This window comes from Pan troglodytes, chromosome 6 (genome assembly GCF_028858775.2).
Source record: "Pan troglodytes isolate AG18354 chromosome 6, NHGRI_mPanTro3-v2.0_pri, whole genome shotgun sequence".
NCBI lineage: Eukaryota > Metazoa > Chordata > Mammalia > Primates > Hominidae > Pan > Pan troglodytes.
In genome coordinates this window covers 128,456,226-128,483,582 of record NC_072404.2, presented here as the reverse complement: position 1 = coordinate 128,483,582, position 27,357 = coordinate 128,456,226, and the positions used below count along the sequence as shown (strand labels likewise).

At 37.4% G+C, this 27,357-nt stretch overlaps 1 protein-coding gene and 1 long non-coding RNA gene across 7 annotated transcripts in view; one reads left to right on the top strand and one right to left on the bottom strand.

Annotated features, from left to right (window-relative positions):
- LOC134810558 (uncharacterized) overlaps positions 1-27,357 on the bottom strand; it is a 90,372-nt gene that overhangs the window by 39,445 nt on the left and 23,570 nt on the right. The window contains exon 4 of one of the 5 annotated variants that reach the window (XR_010158947.1): positions 25,866-27,121. The exons of the other annotated variants lie outside the window; for them this stretch is intronic. This is a non-coding gene — a long non-coding RNA (uncharacterized LOC134810558). Of the gene's footprint in view, positions 1-25,865; positions 27,122-27,357 lie in introns of those variants that run through there. 5 annotated transcript variants of the gene reach the window in all.
- GPR85 (G protein-coupled receptor 85) lies at positions 18,968-23,226 on the top strand. Of its 2 annotated transcripts, XM_016958056.4 has the most exons (3): positions 18,968-19,203; positions 19,411-19,525; positions 20,620-23,226. In XM_016958056.4, exon 3 carries the CDS (start codon positions 20,790-20,792, stop codon positions 21,900-21,902), a length of 1,113 nt encoding a protein of 370 aa, XP_016813545.1. In that variant the 5' UTR covers positions 18,968-19,203; positions 19,411-19,525; positions 20,620-20,789; the 3' UTR covers positions 21,903-23,226. The 2 variants fall into 2 exon arrangements, with proteins under 2 accessions (XP_016813545.1, XP_016813546.1); XM_016958057.4 differs by lacking the exon at positions 19,411-19,525 and having other exon boundaries at positions 18,971-19,203.

Sequence of the window (27,357 nt, the reverse complement as noted above, 5' to 3'; positions counted from 1 at the left end):
CCTCTCATCCTCCCAACTTCTGGAGTCTCCAGTGGCTTTGATTCCGCTCTGTATGTTCATGTGTAGCTCCCACTTATAAGTGAGAACATGAGGTATTTGGCTTTCTGTTTCTGAGTCATTTCACTTAAGATAATGGCCTCCAGTTCCACCCATGCCGTTACAAAAGACATTTCTTTCCTTCCTATGGCTGAGTAGAATTCCATTATACACACACACACACACACACACACACACCTTATTCCAACATGGAGGATATCTTGTATTTATATATATATAGATATAAAAAATATATAAAAATATATAAATATATATAAATGTAGTTATAAATATATATAAATACAAGATATCCTCCATGTTGGAATAAGGTGTGTGTGTGTATATATGTGTGTGTGTATATGTGTATATGTATATATTTATATATATTATATATATTTATATATTATATATATTTATATATACACACACATATTACATGCACGCACACACACATTTTCTTTATCCAATCATCTTTTAATGGACACTTAGGTTGATTCCATGACTTGCTATTGTGGATAGTGCTGCCATCGATATATGAGTGCAGATGTCTTTTTCATATAATTCATTTTCCTTTGGGTAGATACCCCGTAGTGGGATTGCTGGATTGAATGGTAGTTCTGTTTTTAGTTATTTGAGAAATCTCCATACTGTTTTCCCTGGAGACTGTACAAGGAACTCAACTCAATAGTAACAACAACAACAAAAAACAACCTCATTAAACAGTGGGCAAAGGACACGAGTAGACATTTTCCAAAAGAACATACAAATGGCCAACAAGGGTATGAAAAAATTCCCAGCATCACTAATCATCAAGGAAATGCAAATTAAAACCACAATGAGATATACAATGAGATACCATCTTACACCAGTCAGGATGGCCATTATTAAAAAGTCAAAAAATAACAAATGTTGGTGATGATGAGGAGAAAAAGAAATGTTTGTTTTGTTTTTTTTTTTTTTTTTGAGACAGAGTCTCGCCCTGTCGCCCAGGTTGGAGTGCAATGGCATGATCTCGGCTCACTGCAACCTCTGCCTCCCAGGTTCAAGCAATTCTCCTGCTTCAGCCTCCTGAGTAGCTGGGATTATAGGCATGCACCACCACGCCTGGCTGATTTGTGTGTGTGTGTGTGTGTGTGTGTGTGTGTGTGTCTTTAGTAGAGACAGGGTTTCACTATTTTGGCCAGGCTGGTCTTGAACTCCTGACCTCGTGATCTGCCCACCTCAGCCTCCTAAAGTGCTGGGATTACAGGCATGAGCCACTGCTTTTTACACTGTTGGTGGTAATGTAAATTAGTACAATCTTTATAGTTTGTTTTTTTTTTTTTTTTGTAAATGACAGAACTCCCACTACAAAGAAAAGATCCCCCTCCCTCTTTGGGCTTCAGTATACTTGCATGACATGACTCAAAAATTAAAGGAAGGAAGGGGAGAGGGAGGAAGAGAGGAAATTATTCTATTGAAGGAATCTGGTCATTTTAAAGATCTCTTACTACAATAAAAAATTTTATAGATAAAATGAATTTTTGCTTATGCTTTTGTGGTTAAAGCAAGAAAAAAATACATTTTTCCAGTTGAAATTCATGCCGCTTTAATTGAAGTTTTTCAGCTATATATAATCCTTCTTTATTTATCTGGCACATCCTCTCTGAGACTAAAACTTTCCCCCCCACTCTTTATTGTCTGAACTCCCATCCCCAGTAAATTAATTCATTTGAATAGGTATTTGTTGAACAAGATATGGTTTCACTGAAATTAACTCACCAACAAAGGGGCTCTTGGAAGGAAAATAGAGTTGGACTGGGGAGGGAAAAAAGTGCAAGGGTAAAGAGAACTTCATATTCCTGTTCACTTGAAAAGACAGAAGGGCTGCCTGCACTTTCCTGCTCTACATCTCTACACTTGGTTCAACACTCCTGTTGTCCTACCCTTCCCAGCAGGCTATTGCCTCCCCTGTCTGAACCATGTTTGCATCCTCCAAAATTCATATGTTGAAATTCTAACTCTTAATGTGATTTTATTAGCAGATGGAGACTTTGAGAGATGATTAAGGAGTGCCTAACCCTCATGAATGGGATTAGTGCCCTTATAAAAAGAGGAACAAGGGATCTCTCTTTCTCTCTCTCTCTCTCTCTCTCCCTCTCTCTCTCTCTCTCTCCTCTCTATCATGTGAGGACACAATGAGAAGACCACCTCTACAACCAGGGAGAGGGCCCTCACCACACGTTGAATCTGCCAGCATCTTGGTCTTGGACTTCCCAGGCTAGAGAACTGTGAGAAATAAATTTCTGTTGTTTAGCCACCCCATCTGTGGTATTCTGTTATAGCAGCCCATCTAGCTCCCTCTGACTCTACCACTTCAAAACACACACACGCTCACACACACATACACACTTTTCTGATTTAGTAATAATAATGGTGTCAAACATTTACTGAGCATTTAATGTGCAAGTATTGTGCTAAATGTTTTACAAACCTAATTGTCCCCTTCAATCCTCACCATAAACCACAAGTTAAGTACTACTGTAACTGAAATGCAGGTTCAGTCCCTCGCCACTTGCGGAGTCCAATTAACAAGAGCAAGGTCTGGTATTAAAAAAGTGACTTTTTAATTCCAAAGCTAGTTTAGAGGAAGAAGTACAGGCTTCCTGCCTTAATGTACTGCTTTGCTTTTGGAGCAGAAAGTGAGTGCTTTTAAAAGGGGATGTGGCATGAATGGCATGCAGGAGAGGAAGCAAGCATATGGGAGTCCACTTAACTCTCTTCAGTGCTTTATCTACCAGGCAGTGAGTTGGCATCTTCATGGGCAGAACTAGGTTGTAAAAGTGTCCAGAACTCTCCAGGTGGGAGAGAGTTTCATAGTGGGCATACTTTGGATTGTAAATTAACTGTTATCTCTTGAGGCAACTTTATGGTAGGTAAGAGTTCTGCTCTGGAGCTTCTAAGCATATAGATGCAGTTGCCCTGTAAGGAGTGTCTGGTGAAGGGGAGGTAAAACGTTATAACTGCATTTCTAAAGAGCTAAGTAGGAAGTGGGGAGCAGGGGAAAATGGGGAAAGGAGAAAATAAGAGAAAAATAATTAAAAATAATAACTCATTCTGTTTTTTCTTAGAAAAATAGGGGTACTCAGTTACACTACTTTAGCTCAATATTACCCATGGAAAACTCAGGCACAAAAAGGATAGGATCTCCCCAACATCACACAGCTAGCAAGTGGTAAAGTTTGAAACAAGGCTGTCTCCAGAGCTTGTGGATTTTTCTCCTTCCCATATGCATAAGCTTGGGGAGAGGGAAGGAAATCTTTGCCTGATCCTACCATCCAATTAAGCTATTTTCCAATTTTCTTTCCTTCAACCAGTCTACACCAACTGTTTATACATTGACTACTTGTTCCTTCTTCTCCTTCCTTTTAATTCATTCATCTCGTTATTCATTCATTTAGCTGTGTTAATATATCAGCTGCTGGAGATACAAGGATAGAAAAGCCATAGTACCTATTTTCAAGGTACTTATAACATAGAAGGAAGAGAAAGACCTTTACAAATACTACAAGGTATGATACATTGCATGCCATAAAAGATATATATAAACACACTTACTGAAGTACTGAGAAGCAAACAGTTAACTGAATAAAGATGAAGCATTACCTGACTTTCTCTGTTACAAGAAGCACAGGTGAGAGGACCATTGAAAAGGCCTTTCCCTAATTCATTTATTTTGTGGCCTCCTCATGGACTTGACTCTGTTGATTATCTTCTTAGAACTACCTGCTTCTTTTGTCTTCTGTAGTATTGCATTGTCTGACCCATTTGTTTATATAATGAGTATTTACTGAGCACCTATTCAATGTCAGACACTATTCTAGGCATTGGGAGTGCATAAACCACCTTTCTTTTTCTTTTTCTTGTTCTTTTTCTTTTAACAAGGTCTTGCTCTATAGCTCAGGCCAGAGTGCAATGGTGTGATCTTGGCTCACTGCAACCTCTGCCTCCTGGGCTTAAGGGATCCTCCCACCTCGGCCTCCTGAGTAGCTGGGACTACAGGCGTGCACCATCATACCCAGCCAAAAACATTTTATACACACACACATACATCAGTTGGTGATAGAAATACAAAGAAAAATAAAGCACAATAAGAAAAATAGAAAGGAATGGGTGGGGAGGGATGCTGTTTCACAGAGGTTAGGCAGGGAGGGTATCTCTGAGAAGGCGATATATCAGGAGAGAGCTGAAGGAAGTGAAGGATTGAGCCATGTGGCCGGCTGAAGGAAGTTTCCACACACAGAGAGAACAGCAGGTCCTGAGATGAAAGCATGCTTAGTGTGTTCAAAGAACAGCAAAAAGTGAGGAAGATATCAAGTGTAAATGAGACCAGAGGGTTACCAGATCGTGTAGGTCATGGCAGGGACTGAGGGTTTCTGGCAGAAAAGAAATACACTCTAATTTAATGTTCTAAGCAAATCACTTTTGCTCTTAGGAGAATAAACTCCACGTTGGAAAAGGTACCAGAGAGAGACCAACTTGGAGGCTGTTGCAATGGCTTTAGGAAAAGAAGGTGGTCATTTTGTCAAGGGAGCCAACAGGGACGGGCTGAGGATTGTTTTCCTCCTACCTCTCTGCGGCTCCTGTGCCATCTTCTTAACTCGTTTATCTTGCTCTTCTGATGTTTTAACATTCATTCATTTTTTGAGTCTTGGACCTTTGCCTTTTCTTCTCCCCATACTGTCTCTCTTAGAAAATTTGTCTGTCGCCAAGCTACCTCTTTCCGAGTATGGCCCCAGGGCTTCTCCTATGAGCAGACAATTTCCATTTGGCTGGCCCTGACTCTCTGTGTTCAAGTTTTAAGACAAACTAGTGCTAATAAATGATGCCATGTGATTGCATGGCTGTCACCTCATATTCATTTGCTAAAATTTAACTCATCTTCCTGTCAAACTGAATGCCTTGTCTGATTGTATGTGTGTCTGTGTGTGCGTGTGTATGTGTGTGTGTGTCCATCAATCTCCTAGCCAGCCAAGCTTGAACTTGTTCTACGCCCATCCTCAGCTATAATTCTGACCTACTTTGGTTCTTTCTCATTGCGTTTTCTCCACTAACTCTTCTATCACCACAGTACTCATGCTTGGACAATTTTTCATAAGCTCAAATACTTTAGAATTATAAAGTCTCTGGCTATCATCAGCCTGGCAAGGAGAAAAAAATGAAGGAAGGGGGTTGGACTAAATCTAAATCAGTGGTTTTCATCTGTGTTAATCAGACACCCAGGTTCCACAGAGCTGCCTGGATAGCTGCCAGAATCAAGCAGTAAGAGACCTTCAGGCTGTGGCTCCAGTCCCCAGCTCCAACCCTGCTTAACTCACAGCAGCTCTTTCATTATCTGTTTTATATGTGAGTTCCAAGTATGATCACATCTGAAAATTTGTACCATTACCCTAAGAAAAAAGTTCAAAAACCAATGTTAGGTGACTTTTTAAGGTCCTCATTAGCTCTAAATTTTTAATGCTTTGGACTCTAGTAATATAATTATAGTAACAGTATTAGAGAAAAGAAATGTCTAGTTTAGACTTCTACTTATTACGTGCATTTTTAGATCAGTTACGGCTCTGACAACTTGAAAAGTCTGAATGAGTTTACGGTAAAATACAGAAACCATTCTGGGTTTCCAGCAGTCAACAGTACAGTGTAATAAACCTATAAAAGCCCAGAATATTTGTAATGAAGTTGGGGAACATTTCTAACACAACACACTTTCCGAAGTCCGGAAGAGCTCAACCTTCTTGCCAAACTGAATCACATTCTGATAAAATGCTTTCCATAGTCCATCTGTGTTTAAACAGAGGGAAGATATGAGGAGTGGGAATTTCCAGGTTCCTATGTCCCACAGACATTTGATCTTTTTTTTGGCTTTTTCTTTGTTTCATGCAACTTTGCAAAAGTAAATAAATAAATACCATTTAACATGCCTAAACAGCTGCTCTGGCCTTCATGGTTTGGGAGGTGGAATGCAGTTCAACGGGTTCTGGTTAGTTAGGTTTCTATGTGACCAGTTGCTGAGAGAAACCTTACAGGCAGAGTGCCTCAAAGCCTTACCTCACTCACATAGTAGGGCAGCTGAGACTTCACCAGGGCTCAAGTCTTGGAAAGTGATTTTTCTCTTCAATTCTGGTCACTAACCTGACTTTTCTGCACCTGATTAACTCTGGGACTACAGGAATTCATCTAGGCCTTATTATCCTTATCTATACACAAAGACTTTATGCCTGATGACTTAAAGCTGGCTGGAGCATTGGAAATGTATCTAATCTGAATTAAGATGTCTTGTAAGTGTTGTATAATACACACTGACTTTTGAAGACTTACTGAGAAAAGAATATATAAAATATCTCTTTAATAATTTTGTATTAATTATATCTTGGCATAATATTTGTATATATTGGTTTAAATAAAATAAATTATTAAAATTAGTTTTACCTGTTTCACTTTACTTTTTTATTTTGGCTGCTTGAAAATTTAAAATTACATACATGGCTCACATTAATATCTGTGGACAGCGCTGATCTACACCCTAGAGGCACTGTGGCATACTGAAAGCACATAATATTTAGTGTCAGAAAAACCTAAATCAAGTTTCTGGTTTTATAATTTCTTTAGGTAGGTCACTTAGCACAAACGCTAACTTTTCCATTGACCTTAGCAAGTTATTACATCTCTGTGTGCCTCACATAAAATGAATTTTCTCTTCAGTAAAATGGAATCATAAAACCTACCTTATAAGGTTTTGTGAAAATGAAATAATAAATGTGAAGAACAAAACTTGTCATATTAATAGTACCATATAACTATTAATTATTCATATCTCTCAACTTGGTTTTCATTATATTGAAAGGAGAATGATACTTTAAAGGATGAGGTTATAATCCAATGAAATAATATATTTAAAATTAATTTATAAATCATTACAACTAGGCGCATATGAGTAACGGTTCAGCTCTAAAAGTCAACAAATCTAGGCAATGCTTGATGGTCATTACCAAGTTCAAGTCCTGCCAAAGTAGATATAAGTTCAGCTTTCACACCTTTTCACTCTAGTGTATCAGTAAGTTGGTCTACTATGCATACTTTTTTATTCTATTACAGACTGTGTTCAAAGTGAAGTTTTAGTAAAAAGTCAAAAAAGCTCAGGATTGATGTTAACCTCACCCAATACTTGTGTATATACACACATGCTGGGCATTTAACTTGCTTTCTCAATAATTTTGATACTGCATAGTTACTAGGTTGACTTGAGGCTTTCTATAACATATTGTCCTTTAGAAGTATGTGGACATACTGTGAGAAAAAAGATTTCAATCATCATATATGGTACAGCTCCTGAAGGGAAGGCAGAGATTATTTTTTAATTTATTTTCAAAGATGCGTAAGTGCTTGAAGATTTATTAGGAGAAATAGATTCAAAAGAGTCATTTAATTTTTAATTGTGATAATTTTTTTGATGAGACAGTATCACTCTGCAGCCTAGGCTGGAATACAGTGGCACAATCATAGCTCACTGCAACCTTGAACTCCTGGGTTCAAGGGATCCTCCCATCTCAGCCTGTGGAGTAAAGTTAGGATTACAGCTGTGTGACACTATGCCCAGCTAATTTTTTTATTTTATTTATTTTATTTTTATTCAGTAGAAACGAGGTCTTACTATGTTTCCCAGGCTGGTCTTGAACTACCGGCCTCAAGCTACACTCCTACCTTGTGCTGGGATTACAAGAATGAGCCACCACCCCCGGCCCTATGATAATTTTTTAAAATGGAAATATTCATTCATTTATTCCACTAATAATTGCTGAATGCCTACCTTGTAACAGGCACTACTATAGGAACAGGGACACAAAGACAGTCAACCCAGACTCAGATCTTGTCTTCTTGGAGCTATGCAGTATCAAAATGACAGAGACAGCAAGTTAAATATCAAGCATATGTGTATATACATACACAACTTCAAGGGTGACGTTGGCATGCATCAATCCAACTTCCTTGACTTTTTACTAAAACACTATTTTGAACATAGTTTGTGAGTAGGATCAAAAATTCAATCCATCTCTTCACCAAATGTCAAGTTATGTATGTTCTTCTGTAGTAGTAAGACTCATCATGAAACTCCAGCAAGAATCTCACCTATTTGATGCCAGATGGCACAAAAAACAAACCATTTATAGAGTGGAGAACAAGTAGACTATACACAAAAGTACTGCTGCTGCATGATTTCTAGTCTTTCAACTAAGTGCCAAGGATTTATGTGCTTTAACTCCCATTAGAATTTACAGAAATCAACAGCGCATGAACGGAATAAACAATCCTTAACTGGAAAATGAAGTCTTGAAGATCCCCAAGATAAAAGCGTGCCTTTTATATGTTTTTGATAAGGATTTTTTTTAATTGACAAATAATAATCGTCTATATTTATGGGGTATAATGGGATGTTTTGAGCTATGTATACATTATAGAAAGAGTCTATCAAGCTAATCAACATATTAGTCACCTCACTAATTTATCTTTTGTTGTGATGAGAACATAGAAAATCTATTTTAACAATTTTGAAATATGCAATACATTATTATTAACTGTGGTCACCTGCAGTGCAATAGGTCAGTAAAACATTTTCCGAAACTTTGTACCCTTTGATTAACATATTCCCTTTCTCCATCCTTCTCCCTGCCATCCATTGCCTCTGGTAACCACTGTTCTACTCTCTGTTTCTGTGAGATTGACTTTTTTAGACTCCACAAATAGATCACAGTATTTATTTTTCTGTGCCTAGTTAATTTCACTTACCATAATATCCTCCAATTCCATCTACGTTGTCACAAAAGACAGAATTTCTTTATTTTTTAAGATTGTGTATTACTACATGGTGTATATATACCAAATTTTCTTCATATATTTATCCACAGTGATGGATACGTTGCTTCCATCAAAGGAAGTAATAGCTTTGTCTATTCATTCACAATGATGGATAGGTTGGCTATTGTGAATAATGTTGAAATGAACATGGGAGTACAGATATTTCTTGGACATACTGATTTCAATTCCTTTGGATATATACCCAGAAGTGGGATTGCTGGATGATATGGAAATTCTATTTTTAGTTTTTTAAGGAAGCTCCATATTATTTTCCAAAATGGCTATACCACTTTACATCTCCACTAACAGTATACAGGGGCTCCCTTTTCTCCACATCCTTGCCAATACTAGTTATCACTCATCTTGTTGTTAAGAGCCATTCTAAGGGCCTTTTAAAATCAAATTTTAGAACTGTTTAGATTGTAAGTGGAGAGCAGATCACACAATGTTCTGACTTTGCTTATTGGAGGCTGACTGCTGAAGAGCTGCCTGGTGTAATGGAAAACACTCTCTGGCCCGAGTCTGCAGACCAACTGGGTCTTAGTCCCTGACTCAAGCATAAATGTTTTACATGTAGAAGAGCCAATGTATGTGAAAGTATTTTATATAATGCTATGGAGCATATACAACTGTACCTGTATACAGAACATTCCTGAACTGGTGAATGCCTGAGAGGAAATTTTAAATTTTATGTGATGGAATTGTTGTTTTTAATTAACTGATCGGATCTACTATGAAAGAAATGCAAAAGACCCATGGCTCCCTTAGAAGAAACCTGCTAGAAAAAAGTTGGAGCTTACAAAGACCTGTGGTTGTTGAAGGATTTAATACAAGTAAAAACAAAATGATAGCAGTCCTGGAGCTGCACACCACACCCCCATAGTAACTAGAGGAGGCACCAGACTAATTAAAATTGCCAGAAATTTCCACATTCAGAATTCTCACAAGAGGATAGGTCATTTACCCGGATGCCTTCCAGTTTTTTACCTGGAATACTGCCTTTCAGTTTACCTAGACAACTGTTTGCCCAAACAGCTAGAAACTAATCCTGAAAGTGTTAGAATCATACCTTTATTCTACAATCACAATCAGGATTAAGTGATATGAAATGCACAAGTCAAAAAATATTGGAACCCTGGGCATGGGACCATTCCTACCTCCACCTCCTAAGCTTGTTCACATGCCCACCACTATGCAGTATAGTGCCATTCAGAGAGATGATGGGTAACAGCTAGAAGTACAGATTATAGAGTTTGTAGATGTAAGGCATTTGGTATTTTCAATCTCTATAAACAAGACACATTTTTCATAATACGTGCATGCAACAGTATTCTTTATATCACTTAGAAATGATTAACGGCCCATTAACTATAGCCATGCCAGAAAACAACTGCTATAAATCACATATCAACTGTCAATACAGGATGCTGTGATTCTAGATCAGATAAAGGAGAAAGGCAATCCCAACCAAATTCTATGTGCTGAAATTATATCACCCAGCCCTAGTCATTACTACCTTCTGAAAGTGAGCTGCTGCCGCCCTGTTTTGAATTGTTGGAGGTTTCGTTCTGTGCTTCCTTGTTCCAGAGATTAGAAAATCTTATTATCAGCTCTGAACTGTGTTCAAGCTTAGAGGACTTAAAGAGTGATTTGGCTGGTAGCTTTTTTTTTATTATATTCAATTAGTAAGATGAATAAGCACTATTTTATATGAGAACTTCTTATATTCAGCTCTAATTTATGCTTGGTAAAGAAGGGGAAGGAATATCTTTTAAAAGGAGGACAAAGAAAATGCAATAAACTATAATCCTGATTTTTACCCAAGATTAACATCATCTTGCAGTCTTTTTCTGAGAAACAACCAGTTTCTGTTTCAACCCCTTTGCTTTCTGTCCTATAGGTAATTATTAATAATCCACAGGCAAAATTAGAGCAGAAAGTATCCATCATTTAAAAGTTTATTTTTATACTATTGAGCTTTTTACTTCTGTACTGATAAATTAAGGTCTTTTTTTCAGGATGCACCACCCTTTTGGCTATTAAAAAAGTAATGATCCAAATTAAAGTCCAAAGCCAGATAAAAGCTGCAGATATTTTGTCATCTATTTGAGCACCAGGTTATGAGCTCAAGGCATAAAATATCTGCTCTTGGCTCATAATCTGCATGACAGACATTAACTTATTAGAAAATGGTTTAAAATTACTGAGTAGTAAAGCAAATAAAGAATTATGTAAACACTAATGTAACAAGGCTAAAAAGCAAACAAAATTCCCCCAAATCCAGAGTAAATCTTTGGCCAAAAAAACTTTCTGCCCATCATACAAATAATTATCCCAACCTTATGAAATTAAGAAAAACATGGAGTCCAGTTGGAGCCTGTGCCATTGTCTTTCTTCCTCTTTTATATCCTCCCCAACAGTGCCTAATACAGCATTTTTTATGTAGTAGGGTCATAAATTCCCATTGAACAAAAATGTATCCAGTATCTTTGATGTGCCAGGGATGAACAGTGACAAAATAATAGAGCTCATATTCTCATGGAGTCTAGAACATTCATTAAGTGAATGAAATAATGCTACCCCCAGGACTTATTCTTAATATAGTCCTTTTTAATGTGAAATTAGACAGATGATAGCATACTTCTGCTTTAACCAAATGTTAACCAAATTAAAGTAGTAACCATATTTATGAGGGGTGGGAATTTTAGTTTTGTCTTTGTTTTTATTTTATAGGGTTAAGTTGTAAAGTTTAAAAAAAATAAGAGAAATGAAAGTGGAAGGACTAAACAGAATGCAAGTTTGGTTAGTCAATATGAGAAGCTCTTTAATTAGAGTCTAAGATAACTTTACTTATCTTAGAGTCTTTACTTTCAGCCATGTTTTAATTACGTTCATTTGTCAAAAAGCTGAACACTACAAAAGCTTAAATAACCGTAATCTGCTCATATCATATAACACATGCTCATAATAATGGTCCTAATGCACTGTATGACTGAGATAACCTCTGAATAGTCAAAGAAAAAATACCTCATACTTCTAGAGTTTTAAAAATTATATTGCATTTTTATTTCATGAAAATTTACAATGCATGTAAGATATGTGTGACTCTCCATTAACCTCAATATTAAATTAACTTTCTATTTCTTAATTATTTTACCAACACTTGCTTCTTCTTCCCACCTACCTTTCCAATACATTCACATGCACACACATTCACACCCATGACATACCCATGTGGGGGTCACTTTTTTGTTTTACGTGGTTGAGGCTAACTGCATCTTAAAAAAAAAAAAAGGCAAAGCTGAATGAGACAATTTAGAATATTTTAACAGACAAAGGGCTTTTCCTCTAAGCTCTAAAGTTTTACCAGGCACTAGTAGGAAAACTTGCATTTGCTCTTCTCATTCACAGGGTCACATTTCAGTAATGTGTAATATAAAAAGAGCTTAAAGACTTCCAGAAGAAGAAACCATGCTGTATTTATTTAAATAACCATCACTTTGTTCATAAAACATCAAGAGAATTCACTCAAACCTTTATCACTGAGACAGTGCTGTCATTAATGACAAAATAGTTTCTTAGCCTGACCTCATAAACCTTTAAGCCTGTGTCCCTCACTTGTTAATCCCTTATACTCTGACTTTCTCTTCTGAAACTGCTTTCTCAAAGATTGCTAATGATTTTCATCATCCCCAGATCCAAGGATATCTTCTTATGTGTTGTTCTTCTAAATCTCCGAGTCACAACTGACACTGATGACCACTCCTTCTTTGAAATTCTCTCCTCCCTCAGGGTCTATAACATAGATGATCCTCCTCTTTTGGTTTGTTTTACGTCTGGTTCTTCCATGATCTTCCTGTTTCTTATATGTAGGCATTCTCTTTGTTTTTCGGTTTGTTCAGATGGAGGGGAATGGGCATACTTGTTTATCTATTTAACCTCAACCTTCTTCTCTCTCAGCAATCTCTCCCTTGGCAATGCCGCCCAATAGTTTCTCTATAAGTACTTTCTGAATTTGGGCTCTTCACTTCCAACTAAGTATAACACATCAACATTTGAATATTCCACCAGCATTTCACATTCAGCATGTCTAAAATTAACTCATTCTTTTCCTTACCAAACCAGCTCCTTCCTTTTTAACTTTTGTTTCCTCTGGTTAATGGTGTCTTCTGCCTCCCAGTTCTTCTCCAAGTTCCAAACCTGAGAGTCTGTTCTTACCCCTTGATCTCCTTTGCTTCCCTGAGCCAATTACTCCATAAGAAATATGGCTCCTCTTACTTTGCTTCTCTTCATTTTTCCTGCTCCACTTCCATCAGTTCAGGCTTTCCCTACTGTGATGTGTCCACCTGTAAACTGGTCCTACCTCCCGATTTCTTATTTCTTGCAAGATCTAGCACATTGCCTCATACAGAGTAGGAGGAGCTCAAGAAATATTTGTTAAATAAATTGAATAAAGGAACAAGTCTTAAAGTTTTCTGAGAGGAGGAAATTGTCAACATAAAGGGAAGAAGAAAAGGCAAACTGCTGAGTTTTCAAAAGCCTGGCAGTTAACTTTAAAATTAAAAATGAATTACATTAACACTTTGGAACCTGTTATGGGGCAGAGCAGAGAGAAAAGTCTAACAAATGAACCTTCTAGCATTTTGGAAAGAAACATGCCAGATTTTTAATCTTTTAAAAACTCATTAACATTCTGAAAAAATTTCACTGTTTGGGATGTTCACAATTATAGTTATTCCCAACTCCCAAGTCATGATTTGTCTAGCATATTATTTCACCATTCTGCTCCTCAAAGAGATGAATATAATGCCCTAAAAACTTTCAGTTACTTAGATGTCACTGTGAAAAAGGTCACTTTTTGCAGCACCTAAGATGTGAAAACCATTATCAACTAAGACATGAAAACCATTATCAAAAAAGGGAGATGTATAATCTCCCTTTCTGTGGGTCACTTATTCCAGGTTGGTGATTTTTTTTTTAATAATCAATCAGAAAGTGTTTCTGTGCAAAAACCCCCAATGAGAGCCTTTCTTACCAAGATAGCTAAAGTTTTTTTTCCCAGTCTTTTTTTTTTTAAATTATACTTTACGTTTTAGGGTACATGTGCAAAATGTGCAGGTTAGTTACATATGCATACATGTGCCATGCTGGTGTGCTGCACCCATTAACTCATCATTTAGCATTAGGTATATCTCCTAAAGCTATCTCTCCCCCCTCCCCCCACCCCACAACAGTCCCCAGAGTGTGATGTTCCCCTCCTGTGTCCATGTGTTCTCATTGTTCAATTCCCACCTATGAGTGAGAATATGTGGTGTTTGGTTTTTTGTTCTTGTGATAGTTTACTGGGAATGATGATTTCCAATTTCATTCATGTCCCTACAAAGGACATGAACTCATCATTTTTTATGGCTGCATAGTATTCCATGGTGTATATGTGCCACATTTTCTTAATCCAGTCTATCATTGTTGGACATTTGGGTTGGTTCCAAGTCTTTGCTATTGTGAATAGTGCCGCAATAAACATACGTGTGCATGTGTCTTTATAGCAGCATGATTTATAGTCCTTTGGGTATATACCCAGTAATGGGACGGCTGGGTCAAATGGTATTTCTAGTTCTAGATCCCTGAGGAATCACCACACTGACTTCCACAATGGTTGAACTAGTTTACAGTCCCACCAACAGTGTAAAAGTGTTCCTATTTCTCCACATCCTCTCCAGCACCTGTTGTTTCCTGACTTTTTAATGATTGCCATTCGAACAGGTGTGAGATGGTATCTCATTGTGGTTTTGATTTGCATTTCCCTGATGGCCAGTGATGGTGAGCATTTTTTCATGTGTTTTTTGGCTACATAAATGTCTTCTTTTGGGAAGTGTCTGTTCGTGCAAAAACTGGAAGCATTCCCTTTGAAAACTGGCACAAGACAGGGATGCCCTCTCTCACCACTCCTATTCAACATAGTGTTGGAAGTTCTGGCCAGGGCAATTAGGCAGAAGAAGGAAATAAAGGGTATTCAATTAGGAAAAGAGGAAGTCAAATTGTCCCTGTCTGCAGATGACATGATTGTATATCTAAAAAACCCCACTGTCACAGCCCAAAATCTCCTTAAGCTGATGAGCAACTTCAGCAAAGTCTCAGGATACAAAATCAATGTACAAAAGTCACAAGCATTCTTATACATAAATAACAGACAGACAGAGAGCCAAATCATGAGTGAACTCCCATTCACAATTGCTTCAAAGAGAATAAAATACCTAGGAATCCAACTTACAAGGGATGTGAAGGACCTCTTCAAGGAGAACTACAAACCACTGCTCAATGAAATAAAAGAGGATACAAAGAAATGGAAGAACATTCCATGCTCATGGGTAGGAAGAATCAATATCATGAAAATGACCATACTGCCCAAGGTAATTTATAGATTCAATGCCATCCCCATCAAGCTACCAATGACTTTCTTCACAGAATTGGAAAAAACTACTTTAAAGTTCATATGGAACCAAAAAAGAGCCCACATCGCCAAGTCAATCCTAAGCCGAAAGAACAAAGCTGGAGGCATCACGCTACCTGACTTCAAACTATACTACAAGGCTACAGTAACCAAAACAGCATGGTACTGGTACCAAAACAGAGATATAGATCAATGGAACAGAACAGACGCCTCAGAAATAACGCCACATATCTACAACTATCTGATCTTTGACAAACCTAAGAAAAACAAGCAATGGGGAAAGGATTCCCTATTTAATAAATGGTGCTGGGAAAACTGGCCAGCCATATGTAGAAAGCTGAAACTGGATCCCTTCCTTACACCTTATACAAAAATTAATTCAAGATGGATTAAAGACTTAAACGTTAGACCTAAAACCATAAAAACCCTAGAAGAAAACCTAGGCAATACCATTCAGGACATAGGCATGGGCAAGGACTTCATGTCTAAAACACCAAAAGCAATGGCAACAAAAGCCAAAATTGACAAATGGGATCTGGTTAAACTAAAGAGCTTCTGCACAGCAAAAGACACTACCATCAGAGTGAACAGGCAACCTACAAAATGGGAGAAAATTTTCACAACCTACTCATCTGACAAAGGGCTAATATCCAGAATCTACAATGAGCTCAAACAAATTTACAGGAAAAAAACAAACAACCCCATCAAAAAGATAGTTAAAATTTTAAAGAAAACTTTAAAAAGGCTCTTTTTCATATACAACTTTAAATTTTGGTAACAGTTGAGAGCACCAGAGACACACGTTTTATGCTTTAAGCAGAAGACATGTCATTTGAAATGAATTACTAAAAATCTTTTATTTAGAATGTTTATTCTAGTCTATTATTCTCTGCAATTACCAAGTGTTATTTCCTGACACACACTTTCATGTAAACAATGCACAGAAAAAAACACTGTTTTTGCTGATCATGATACTATGCATCAGTTGGCAAAAATCTGAAATAGATTAATTTTGAAAGCAAGGTCATTGGTTTTTAAAATAAAATAGTATGTACTTTTTATAAGAACCAAATTAAGCAAATTATATCAGTTTTCCTAATACACTGATCAATATAGTACATGTAATATTCCAACAGTTTGTAAATCTTCAGAACCCTTCAAACTCAAGGATTAGGGCATATAGTTTTGTTGTATTTGCTTTGTTCTTTTACTCTTAACCTGAAAATCAAATTTTCTGGGTTTGGTGATGTAGGGGATAAAAAAAAAAGAAATTAGTTAAGACCAATTAAGCCTATGATCTAAACAATTTGAAGCAATAACTTTACATTTGAGAACTTGTAGATGATATGAAACTTTTGTCAGCTATTAAACATATTTTTTAAAGCCCTGCTGATGAAAGATGTAGCTTCCAATGTTTTCTCCAGTAGAGTTAATGAGCTAGATGGAAAATATCTCATTAATTTCTTGAGTCCCCTTGTGAGGCAAGAAAATGACATTCTTATCCAACAGCTGGAAAAGCTGAAGAATTAGTGGATATAACTGTGCTCAACTGCAAAGGAAAAAAATAGCTTTACTATACCCTGAGATGTGGATATGAAAGAATATTGCATACACATATACCCTCTCCCTTAATTTTAAGGAATCAATATCTGCTTAAAGAATAAGACTAGTTAAAACCCTTGGATCTTGGCCCTATAACTTTTGGCAGAGTATATTACTGCTTCATGGCCTGGCAGTGCAGTGACTTTTTAAACTTACTTTTAAATAGCTTTTCCCTAATCTGTACAACCTAACATCTGACCAATCATGAATCTTCAGCAAACTTAAGCCTCTTATTCCATACATTTTTTAAAACTGTAAAAATTCAGGAAATAACTCTTTGCAAAGTACATTGAAGCATTTATTGGGAAGCAAAAAAGCACAAGTTGAAGTGATTTGTAGTTTCATAAAAACGAATTTGACATTTTACTTAGAAGTTGCAAACCACCACATGGTTTTAAGTTTTGAATTCATTTGCTTTGCAAAAAGTGGAATGTTTTATTTGAATGGAAATGCCCTCAAGTTACTTCCAGCATGGCTGTAGGATTGATTTTTCTAGGTTAAGGGAATGCCAAAGTTTAGTGCCTTGTGTATATTCTTTTCTAAAAAAACAAACTATTATCCATGTATTTAAATGGACGTAGGAAATTCAAGAACAAATCAGGGAAATTTAACATCATTTCAGTATTACCAACATAGGGCTTTGTGTAACGACTGTGACATCAAGATAAGGCTTTACCTCGGCTCATCCAATAGAAATACAGTATGTAAATTAACCCATATTATCTGTATGCTGATTGGCCTGAGTTCCCCTGAATGTCACAATCTCACCACCCAGCAATGAGGTATTTTACTGCTGTCTGGAGATCAGATTATTACTGTAGAGAAGATTTTTATTTTTTGTTTCATTAACAGATTATTATAAAGCAAAAAGCATGCAGAAAAAGAACCAGACGTTTTACATTGGGAATTAATGAAAGCGTGTCTGCTAGTTTTGGGTAGGAGAACTGGGAAGTTGTTGCTTAAAATTTTATATCACCTCCACAAACAAAACTCTTCGGAAATGGTAAAATAAGAAAATGCATGATTCTAGAGGCATTCCTAAGCACCCACGTGTCAGGCTTTGTGGTGTCTGTGGTATCATCCGACCTTTTGGACTGGTGTAAGTTTTACGTATTTGTTATATTTCTAGTATTTTTCATCTGTAATAACAAAGGGGAAAAAAGGAAACTCGTACACATAACTGCTTTGACATCACCCATCATTGGTCAGCGGAACTTGTAAGAAGGGAAAAGGAATACTGTTGCTTGGTGGGGTGGAATGCCAGGAATAGCCATTTAAACATTTTATAAGCCTGATTCTTTAGTGACATCCTTTAAGGTAGACTGAATGTAAATCATATTGTAGTTGTCCTCTGAACTTAGCTTTCTCCCTACTTTTACGCATATTTGTGTGCATTGGAGAATAGAAGATGACTAACAAAGAGAGAGCTGCCCTAACGTGCCTTCCCTTCTTCCCCATTGACAAGATTTTTAACTGTGGGAAAAAAATCAATCAATAAATAAATAACTTTTTTTCTTTTTTCCCATTCTTTTCTTGTCTTTTTCCAGCTAACCTGCAAATTTAAAGGTTAGCTGGAGACATCACTTAAAAATATATATATATAAAAGAAGCCTCCGGTGGTTTGGACCACCCTAAAAGAAAAGGGAAGAAAGTGTCTGGGGAAGGTTAGGGTTCCGGGAAGCTGAGGGAGGGGGCGGGCGTCCCGGGCACTGTGACTTCCTCGTGCGCTGCCTTTGGGAAGAGGATGGGCCTGAGGTCCTGAAAGGGCCTTTCCAGCCCCCCACTACAAATGCGGGGAGGGAAAAGTTCAGAAGCAGCCACGAAGGGACAAAAGCTTAATGCTGCCAGTTGGACTGGACAGGGCAGTCAATAAACCCAGCCAGCTCTGGAGACAGGTAGGGGTTCCTGTTGGTTCCACAGAGGCTGAAGCAGCCCCGCCGCCGCCCTCGCCACCGCAGCCGCCGCCGCCGCGGCCCCTGCGTTACTGGGGGAGACGGTGCCGCTGCGACAGGGGAGGACGCGGCTGGAGCTCAAGGAGGCTCCAGCGCGCAGGCGCCGCCGAGCCCTGCCTGGATGCTCAGTCAAGGCACTAAGGCAAAAAAAAAAAAAAAAAAAAAGAAAAAAAGAAAAAGAAAAAAGAAAAAGAAAAAAAAAAGAAAAAGAAAAAAATCAGCAATTTATAGAAAGAAGCTATAGTCTGTCGGGATATCCAACACCAACAGGTAGGAGGATATACTCTTGGTTAAGTTTGGGGGATGTGGGGGAATGCACAGTGTTGATGAAACTGCAGGTTCACCGAGAAAGAGCCCTCCCTCAGGTTGTGTGTGTGTGTGTGTGTGTGTGTGTGTCTGTGTGTGTGTGTGTGTGTGTGTGTTTTGTGACAATAAACTGCATAATGGAAGTACATTCAGACAATGCATCTTCAGTAGGGCTTACTGAGAGCTCCATTTCTGGAAAGCCTTACAAGACTGAGGAATATCAGACTGCGAATCACCGGGAACGGTTCCTTTGCAGCACAGAAGCAATCTCTCTCCCCATCTTCGCGTATGTAATGCATGTCTGTCTCCCTCTCCCCCTCCTCCACCCTCCCCCCATTATAAATCCAGGGGTGGCGGATTTCAGGTTTCGTAATGTTGCATGATGCGATCGGTATTTACCCGAGGATGTACCGGTGGGGAAATTAAAATCATTGAACGCAGTTTTGCCTGGGCTTCCACCAGCATATTCCGGGCCAGTGAGAAGTGGCAAAGGAAACACGCTTGGTGGGAATAACAGAGGACGCCGATTTCCCTGGTGTGGTCCAGGCACCTACGAGACAATGTGCATTTTGTTTTAAAAAGCAGCCACTTGTGATTTGCAACAAAGGTTATCCGTGTAAATGGGAAAGGCTTAATTGCCCAAGAAATACAGGTTCATGTTATATTCATTTGAATCCAGGCAGCCAAGGTTTACAAATGGAAGTGCATTATTCCTCTGGGTGTGTTTCCCTGTCCAATATTTACATTAACCATTTTAATAATCATGTGGGCTTAAAAGATTTGCCAGAAATGGGGGGTAGGGTGGAGAGGGAAAGACAAATGATTAAATCACATCAAATCTTGGGACAAGTAAGTTCCTATTAATTTTGAAGTTAATTTTGAAATTTTGCTTTAAGATGAATCAACAAATACTCTTATGCAGCATGAATAGTGGCACTTAAGATATATTTTGCACGGGTTCTTTGGACCCACATCAAACAGAGAAGCTGCCTGTGAAACACTGCCAGATACTAATAGATCTCAAATAAATGTAGGTAGTGTCTTTGCCTCCTAATAGCAATCTTGTAGATTCCATTGCAATTCTAGTGGTTAATTCCTGGACTGGCATATTTTACAAGAATGGGACATTTTATTCCTTCTCTCCTAAAGTTACCCTATCAAATGTATATTGTCCAAAATAGGGACATTTTAAAATTCACTTAGCTTGAAAAACTAAACAAGCCAATTCTCTGAAATCTCCAGCAAAAATATTTAGTAAAGCAAATATTAGTATTCAAAATTAAAACTTTATTTGCTTCCCCATAAGTGAACAGCTTTGTTAGCACTGTCTGACATCATTGCTTGTTAACTTAAGAACTGATAGCTTTTTTTTTTTTTCAGATATTCTGATGGCAAAACAAGTGGAAGAAAAGAGGAAGCATGACTGCAGATCAGATCAGTTCTCTTTGTGGATTATATTTTCAGTAAAATGTATGGATCTATCTTTTCCTTGTTCTTATATCTAGATCATGAGACTTGACTGAGGCTGTATCCTTATCCTCCATCCATCTATGGCGAACTATAGCCATGCAGCTGACAACATTTTGCAAAATCTCTCGCCTTTAACAGCCTTTCTGAAACTGACTTCCTTGGGTTTCATAATAGGAGTCAGCGTGGTGGGCAACCTCCTGATCTCCATTTTGCTAGTGAAAGATAAGACCTTGCATAGAGCACCTTACTACTTCCTGTTGGATCTTTGCTGTTCAGATATCCTCAGATCTGCAATTTGTTTCCCATTTGTGTTCAACTCTGTCAAAAATGGCTCTACCTGGACTTATGGGACTCTGACTTGCAAAGTGATTGCCTTTCTGGGGGTTTTGTCCTGTTTCCACACTGCTTTCATGCTCTTCTGCATCAGTGTCACCAGATACTTAGCTATCGCCCATCACCGCTTCTATACAAAGAGGCTGACCTTTTGGACGTGTCTGGCTGTGATCTGTATGGTGTGGACTCTGTCTGTGGCCATGGCATTTCCCCCGGTTTTAGACGTGGGCACTTACTCATTCATTAGGGAGGAAGATCAATGCACCTTCCAACACCGCTCCTTCAGGGCTAATGATTCCTTAGGATTTATGCTGCTTCTTGCTCTCATCCTCCTAGCCACACAGCTTGTCTACCTCAAGCTGATATTTTTCGTCCACGATCGAAGGAAAATGAAGCCAGTCCAGTTTGTAGCAGCAGTCAGCCAGAACTGGACTTTTCATGGTCCTGGAGCCAGTGGCCAGGCAGCTGCCAATTGGCTAGCAGGATTTGGAAGGGGTCCCACACCACCCACCTTGCTGGGCATCAGGCAAAATGCAAACACCACAGGCAGAAGAAGGCTATTGGTCTTAGACGAGTTCAAAATGGAGAAAAGAATCAGCAGAATGTTCTATATAATGACTTTTCTGTTTCTAACCTTGTGGGGCCCTTACCTGGTGGCCTGTTATTGGAGAGTTTTTGCAAGAGGGCCTGTAGTACCAGGGGGATTTCTAACAGCTGCTGTCTGGATGAGTTTTGCCCAAGCAGGAATCAATCCTTTTGTCTGCATTTTCTCAAACAGGGAGCTGAGGCGCTGTTTCAGCACAACCCTTCTTTACTGCAGAAAATCCAGGTTACCAAGGGAACCTTACTGTGTTATATGAGGGAGCATCTGTAAATCTTTAGCCTTGTGAAAACTAACCTTCTCTGCTGAGCAATTGTGGCCCATAGCCATATTTTGCGAAGAAATTCAAGAATGGAATCAGCAGTTTTAAGGATTTGGGCAACATTCTGCAGTCTTTGCAATAGTTCACCTATAATCCTATTTTAAATCTCAGAGTGATCCTGCTGACTGCCAGCAAAGGTTTGTAATTAAGAAGGGACTGAACCACTGCCCTAAGTTTCTTTATGTGGTCAAAAACTAGATAATGAAAGTAGCAGGTGCTAAGTATCAGTGCTAAATGCTCTGTATGTCACTACATATGAAAAAACATCAAAAAACAATTAGCATTGGACATCTTAATAAATTAAGTTGACATGAGGTAAATGTGTTGATAAAAACTAATTTTAGAAGTTTGAAGACTTTAAAACATTTCATACTACTATTGTTTTGCAAAGACTAAAATATTTGGGGACTTAAAGTACTGTAATCCACTAAAGACGTGCCAATGAATTATTGGAATATCACACTTTAAAAACCGCCTTGTAAGTTCTGGGGAGCATTCCAAAGCAGTATATTGGTTCCAATTAGAGTTTACTTTTTTTGTATTAATACATTGCTATTTCTAAATACCACTTTCCTCATCTACTAGTAAGATTGCTAGCATTGAACTGTATTATGTGGTTTTTGTTGATTTGGTATAAAGTTTTTCCAATTCATTTATATTTTACAAATGCTAGATATTGGTCTGGGAGGCAACATTAATGGTACCAGCCTGTCACAACTGAGCAGTTCTAATAATGCAGAATAAACACATGTTGCCTTAAAGGGTTATCTAGCATCCTTCATCTTATTTAGCATTGGAGCAAATAGCCAAGGGAAATCAAATCAGTAACCGGTCATGGTCATGCATCTAAAAGTGCATGGAAGATCATTTATTACTTTTTCCTTTTTTCTCACATGGTTTGAAACTTAAAGTGCACATCACTGAAATAATGAGATTTTCTTCTGTGGTGTGCTACCCTTTCTAAAGTGTTCTAAGAAGCAGGCAGTTGATGTATGTTTATATTTTAAGTCAGCTGTCAAGGGGAGACCACAGCCTTAGTATGACATCCTGCACAATTTGTGAAGCATTTATTCTACTGAAGGCACAGTCTTGTTTATACTTTCTGCACATTCAGTGTATTGGTAATTTAAATTATTTCAGTTTTAACTTGTGAAAGCTTATATTATGATTTCTGGTATTTTAGAAATACATTAGAGTCTGTGAGTCTCATTCTTTAAGATACAGATGTGTGAACTTCAATATAAAGTTGCATTTGCCAAAATTTACCCGTGTAGCCTGTTAATTTTCTTGAAATAAGTTTTACATTTTTGGCACATAACAATGTTTTTTTTAATTTGGGAGGCAAGCACAAACTAGGAAGACTAGCTTTATTATGGTTTTGCTTTTTGATTCTTGTAGCTACTATATTCCAGACTGGAAATGTATGAATGATAATCAACACAATGCTGATAAACTGACATAATATTATCTGTAAAAGCATTATTTGGTAGTTTATTATAATCATCCCTCTATTATTCTTAAATGCCAGTAGTATTTAGAGATGTGTACCTGCTTAGTTAATTGGCTCAGAATTTTAATATAAACATCACGCTTTAATTTGGAGCATAGTACCATAGAAATTTGGGGTTCTAAATATACAACTTGTAAGAAGAATGGTTTACACTAACATTATGACAAAACTAGAAAAAGTTATTATTTTTGTTTGCTTTCTGTTGTTTTGTTTATTGGTTGGTTTTTGTGAAGTTTATTTTTTTTTGGTATTTGATAATTAAGATTAGGAATCTAATAACACAGAATTCCATATTGCTATAGTACTTCTGTAAAGAGAATATCAATATAAATAAGGAAAATAAATCAATGAAATGTTTCAATGATATATGCAACTATTCAGTTTTGCTCTTATAAGGACAGCTCAGGCCATGAATTAGTGAGCATTCTGACCTCATTTTTACTTTACACCAAAGTTGATTAGATCTGAGACAAAATTTAATGCACAACAGTGAGTTGGATCTAGCAATAAAGTCTCCTTGGTACTGAAATCATTATCTAAAATAAAGGAAATGTTATCAAAAGATGTTCTGATAACATTGTGATTGTAACTCAAAAAAATTTATAGTAGAAACGTAATTGCAATGATGATAATAACTAACTCTGCTTAGAGGTTCAAATATCACCAGCAATCAGTAGAAAATTCAGCAATAATCTTAAGGCCAGAGAGAACAGGTTCACCATTGCATAGACAAGAAAACAGATATGGGTTAAGAGTTGGGGACTGAGGAGTCAAGAGCAACGGCCACGTGAAGCTGCCTGACTCCACCTAGCTATTTGGAATAACCGATTCCCACAGTTTTGGTAAGAAACCAGCCCCAGTAATCAGTAAGTCAGGCTGAACTGCAGTGACTTTTATTTAAGCCTACTCCTGACTAACTTGGCATTTGCAGGTCAAGCAGGAAGCAGTTGACAAGACACATCCTCAGTGAATCAATGCCATTTGTAACTCAACTGGTAACAGTAGTAATCATACAAAATAAAAACCTGCTTCAGTGTCTTAATGACCAAATCACATTATCTATTTTAGCACTCATTCCAAAATTCAGTATTTAATGTAATTAATCTTTAATCCATAAAAATACATTCCCACTGTAGCGGGGCAGGGGGTGTCCAACTTCCCTGTGAGACTGATTATCAATAATAATGTGTCTCCCTCTTGGACTGAGCACACATCTGAGCTGAACGGCCTTTAAATTGTTTTTCATAATAGTGGTGATATGTTTGCGTGGATACGTCTGTACTATTTCATCTGGTTCATTTTGCACATAATAGATTTATCTGTGAGATGCCTGGCTGAAGCTAGGCATTCAGTCTGTGACTGTGGAATCCTATGCAGGTATTAACCAAGGCAGAAAGAGGTGAGTAACTTGCCCATTTCTCCACAGAGACCCCATTTAAATAACACAAAATTGACCATAGTGATTAGATGAAAAAATTATTTGTAGATAGGATAATCTATTGACTGAATTATCTTTTGCAGATATCAGCTGGTTGGATTTCTCACCAGGATTGTCTATAGAAGTTAACTGATTTATGATTGTTAACACATAAATATGGCCACTTATCCATTTGCCTCAACTTCCATGGATGCTACCTGAATTGTTTGTTCATTTATTTACTTTTTCAACAAATATGTGCTGGGTGCTGGGCTTGGTGCTGAGTGCATAGTGGAAAACAAAGCAGAACAGTCTCTCATTTAGATTTCTTAATCTAGTGGGAAAGAAACAATAAACACATAGTAGCAATGAGTTGTGAGTGTTAATACGGTAAAAATTCCCTAAGAAGAACTTGGTCATAATGGCCATAAATGGACTGTTCTCCATTTTCACTTCAGTGCCTTATCACCTATCTTTGCCCAGTGTTATTTGGGATCTCGTATATACTATACATACTCCCTCAACTGAGAGGTAACCCCCTCATTCTATTCAAAGCACCAGGAACCTTTCACCCACACTTACACGAATCAGCGTGTTGTATTTTAGAACCAGCTCCCATGTAGTTAATTCTATCTACATAATAACAGCAAAATCTATTTTCCCTTCCAAAGTTCCCTTCATATCCCAACTATCCACTTCCAAAACAGAGATATTTCAATTGCTTTAAGAGACATGGAGGTGTCTTTTCTGACATATTCATATCTTCCTGCAAGATAGGATGAAAATGCGTGGGTAAAATGCAATCAAAGGAATGACTTATTTGTGTGCATCTTACGATGACTTGCGGGGGCCCTCCCAAGTAACTTGTGAAACAGGGTGCATATCTTTTATTATTAAAGCATGCCACCCCGTCAATGTTTTTTTTGCTCCTTAATTGGAATACAATAAAACTCCCTAATCGCCTATCAGCTGAAAACTTGGTTTGGCCTCCAAAATTTATTTCTATTGTAAGTACAATGAAACTGATTTATAACCATACAGATTACATTTTTCAGCTAAACTGTGTCATAATGAGTTGGGTTGCACCTGGGATTACTGTAGGACAGTTGCAAACAGAGCCAAAACTCTTCACTTCTGTGTATTCACTATTGGATAAATTTACTGGGTTTCATTATTTCATGCCATATGTAGCATAGACTGTATTATTATTATTAAAACAAAAGCAGTTTGCATTAATTTTGTATTAAAAAGAAAAGAAAGAAGCTAAGATGATAAATGGTGATGTTTCAAATACTGGCTAAAGACATTAATCAAGGTAGATGGTAACCAGAATTGTGGGTTATTTATGGTTCTAAAACCTTGTGAGTTTATTTTTCTATGCAAAAATATATCATTTTCATGTTTGTTAATATTCTCTTATAAATGTTTTAAATGGAAATTGCAGGATATACTAAGAACTGTTTACTGCTGAAATTTTTTGTTGTTATTGTCAACTGTGGGCATGTCAGCATTCTGTGAGTTTTCTAATTCCCTCAGAAACTTTTTTTATACCACATTAAAATGGTAGAATTGCTCAGTTTTGATGCAAAAATTCATAATTAGTCTGTATAGTGGTTAAAATGAAAATAACATTTGCAAATGACTGGAATTTCTTTTTTGGCCATCAGTCAAAACCGTCAAATAAGTTAAAGGCATATTTGAATTGGAGCAATGTAGAGAGAAGTTTTTGTTGTTGTTTTTTTTTTTTTTTGATAACTGTTTTTGCATTATGCTGCAATGTAACAGGCTCTAAATAATATATTAAAACCAAAAAAGCTTTAACTGTATGAAAAGATTATATAAACAAGTCCTGGTTTTAAAAATGGGGCAGGAGTTTTACATCATCCCTTTTTGCCAAAGGGATGATGTCCATTAGCTGCTCAATCCCTTTGGGTTAAAAGGTTTTTAAAGCCAGTTTTCCTCTCACCATAACAGGCAGTTATTACAAGGGCTGGCTCCCTGAAAGGTCCCCAGAGGAAATCAAGGAGACTGTGTTTCCCTCTGAGTAATTGAAAAAAAAAAAAAAAAAGGCCTCAAAGCCACAGGTGGTTTGGGGTTTTGAATTATTCACACCTGACATTCATAGCTGCCTCCTTGGCCCCTTCTGGGGACGTAGGACAACATCGTGCTCAGAAAGACCTAGGTTCCAAGTTCAGCTTGGAGGCAGAAAGCAATTCCTTTTTCTTCTCTCTGTGTTTGGAAAATAATAGATTATTGACACAAATATTAAAACTGATACTGTAATGCATTTCCTGGTTTCTGTGGTTTTGACAGACAATAAAGTAACATTTAACTTATAAGGGTATTCAAGATTACGGGATAAGGAAGCAAGTCATTCATTATCCCACAATATAAGGAAGATGACTATAATCCTACAATATAAGGAAAAGTGATTATAATTTTTTAAGCTGAATTGACACTCGAGC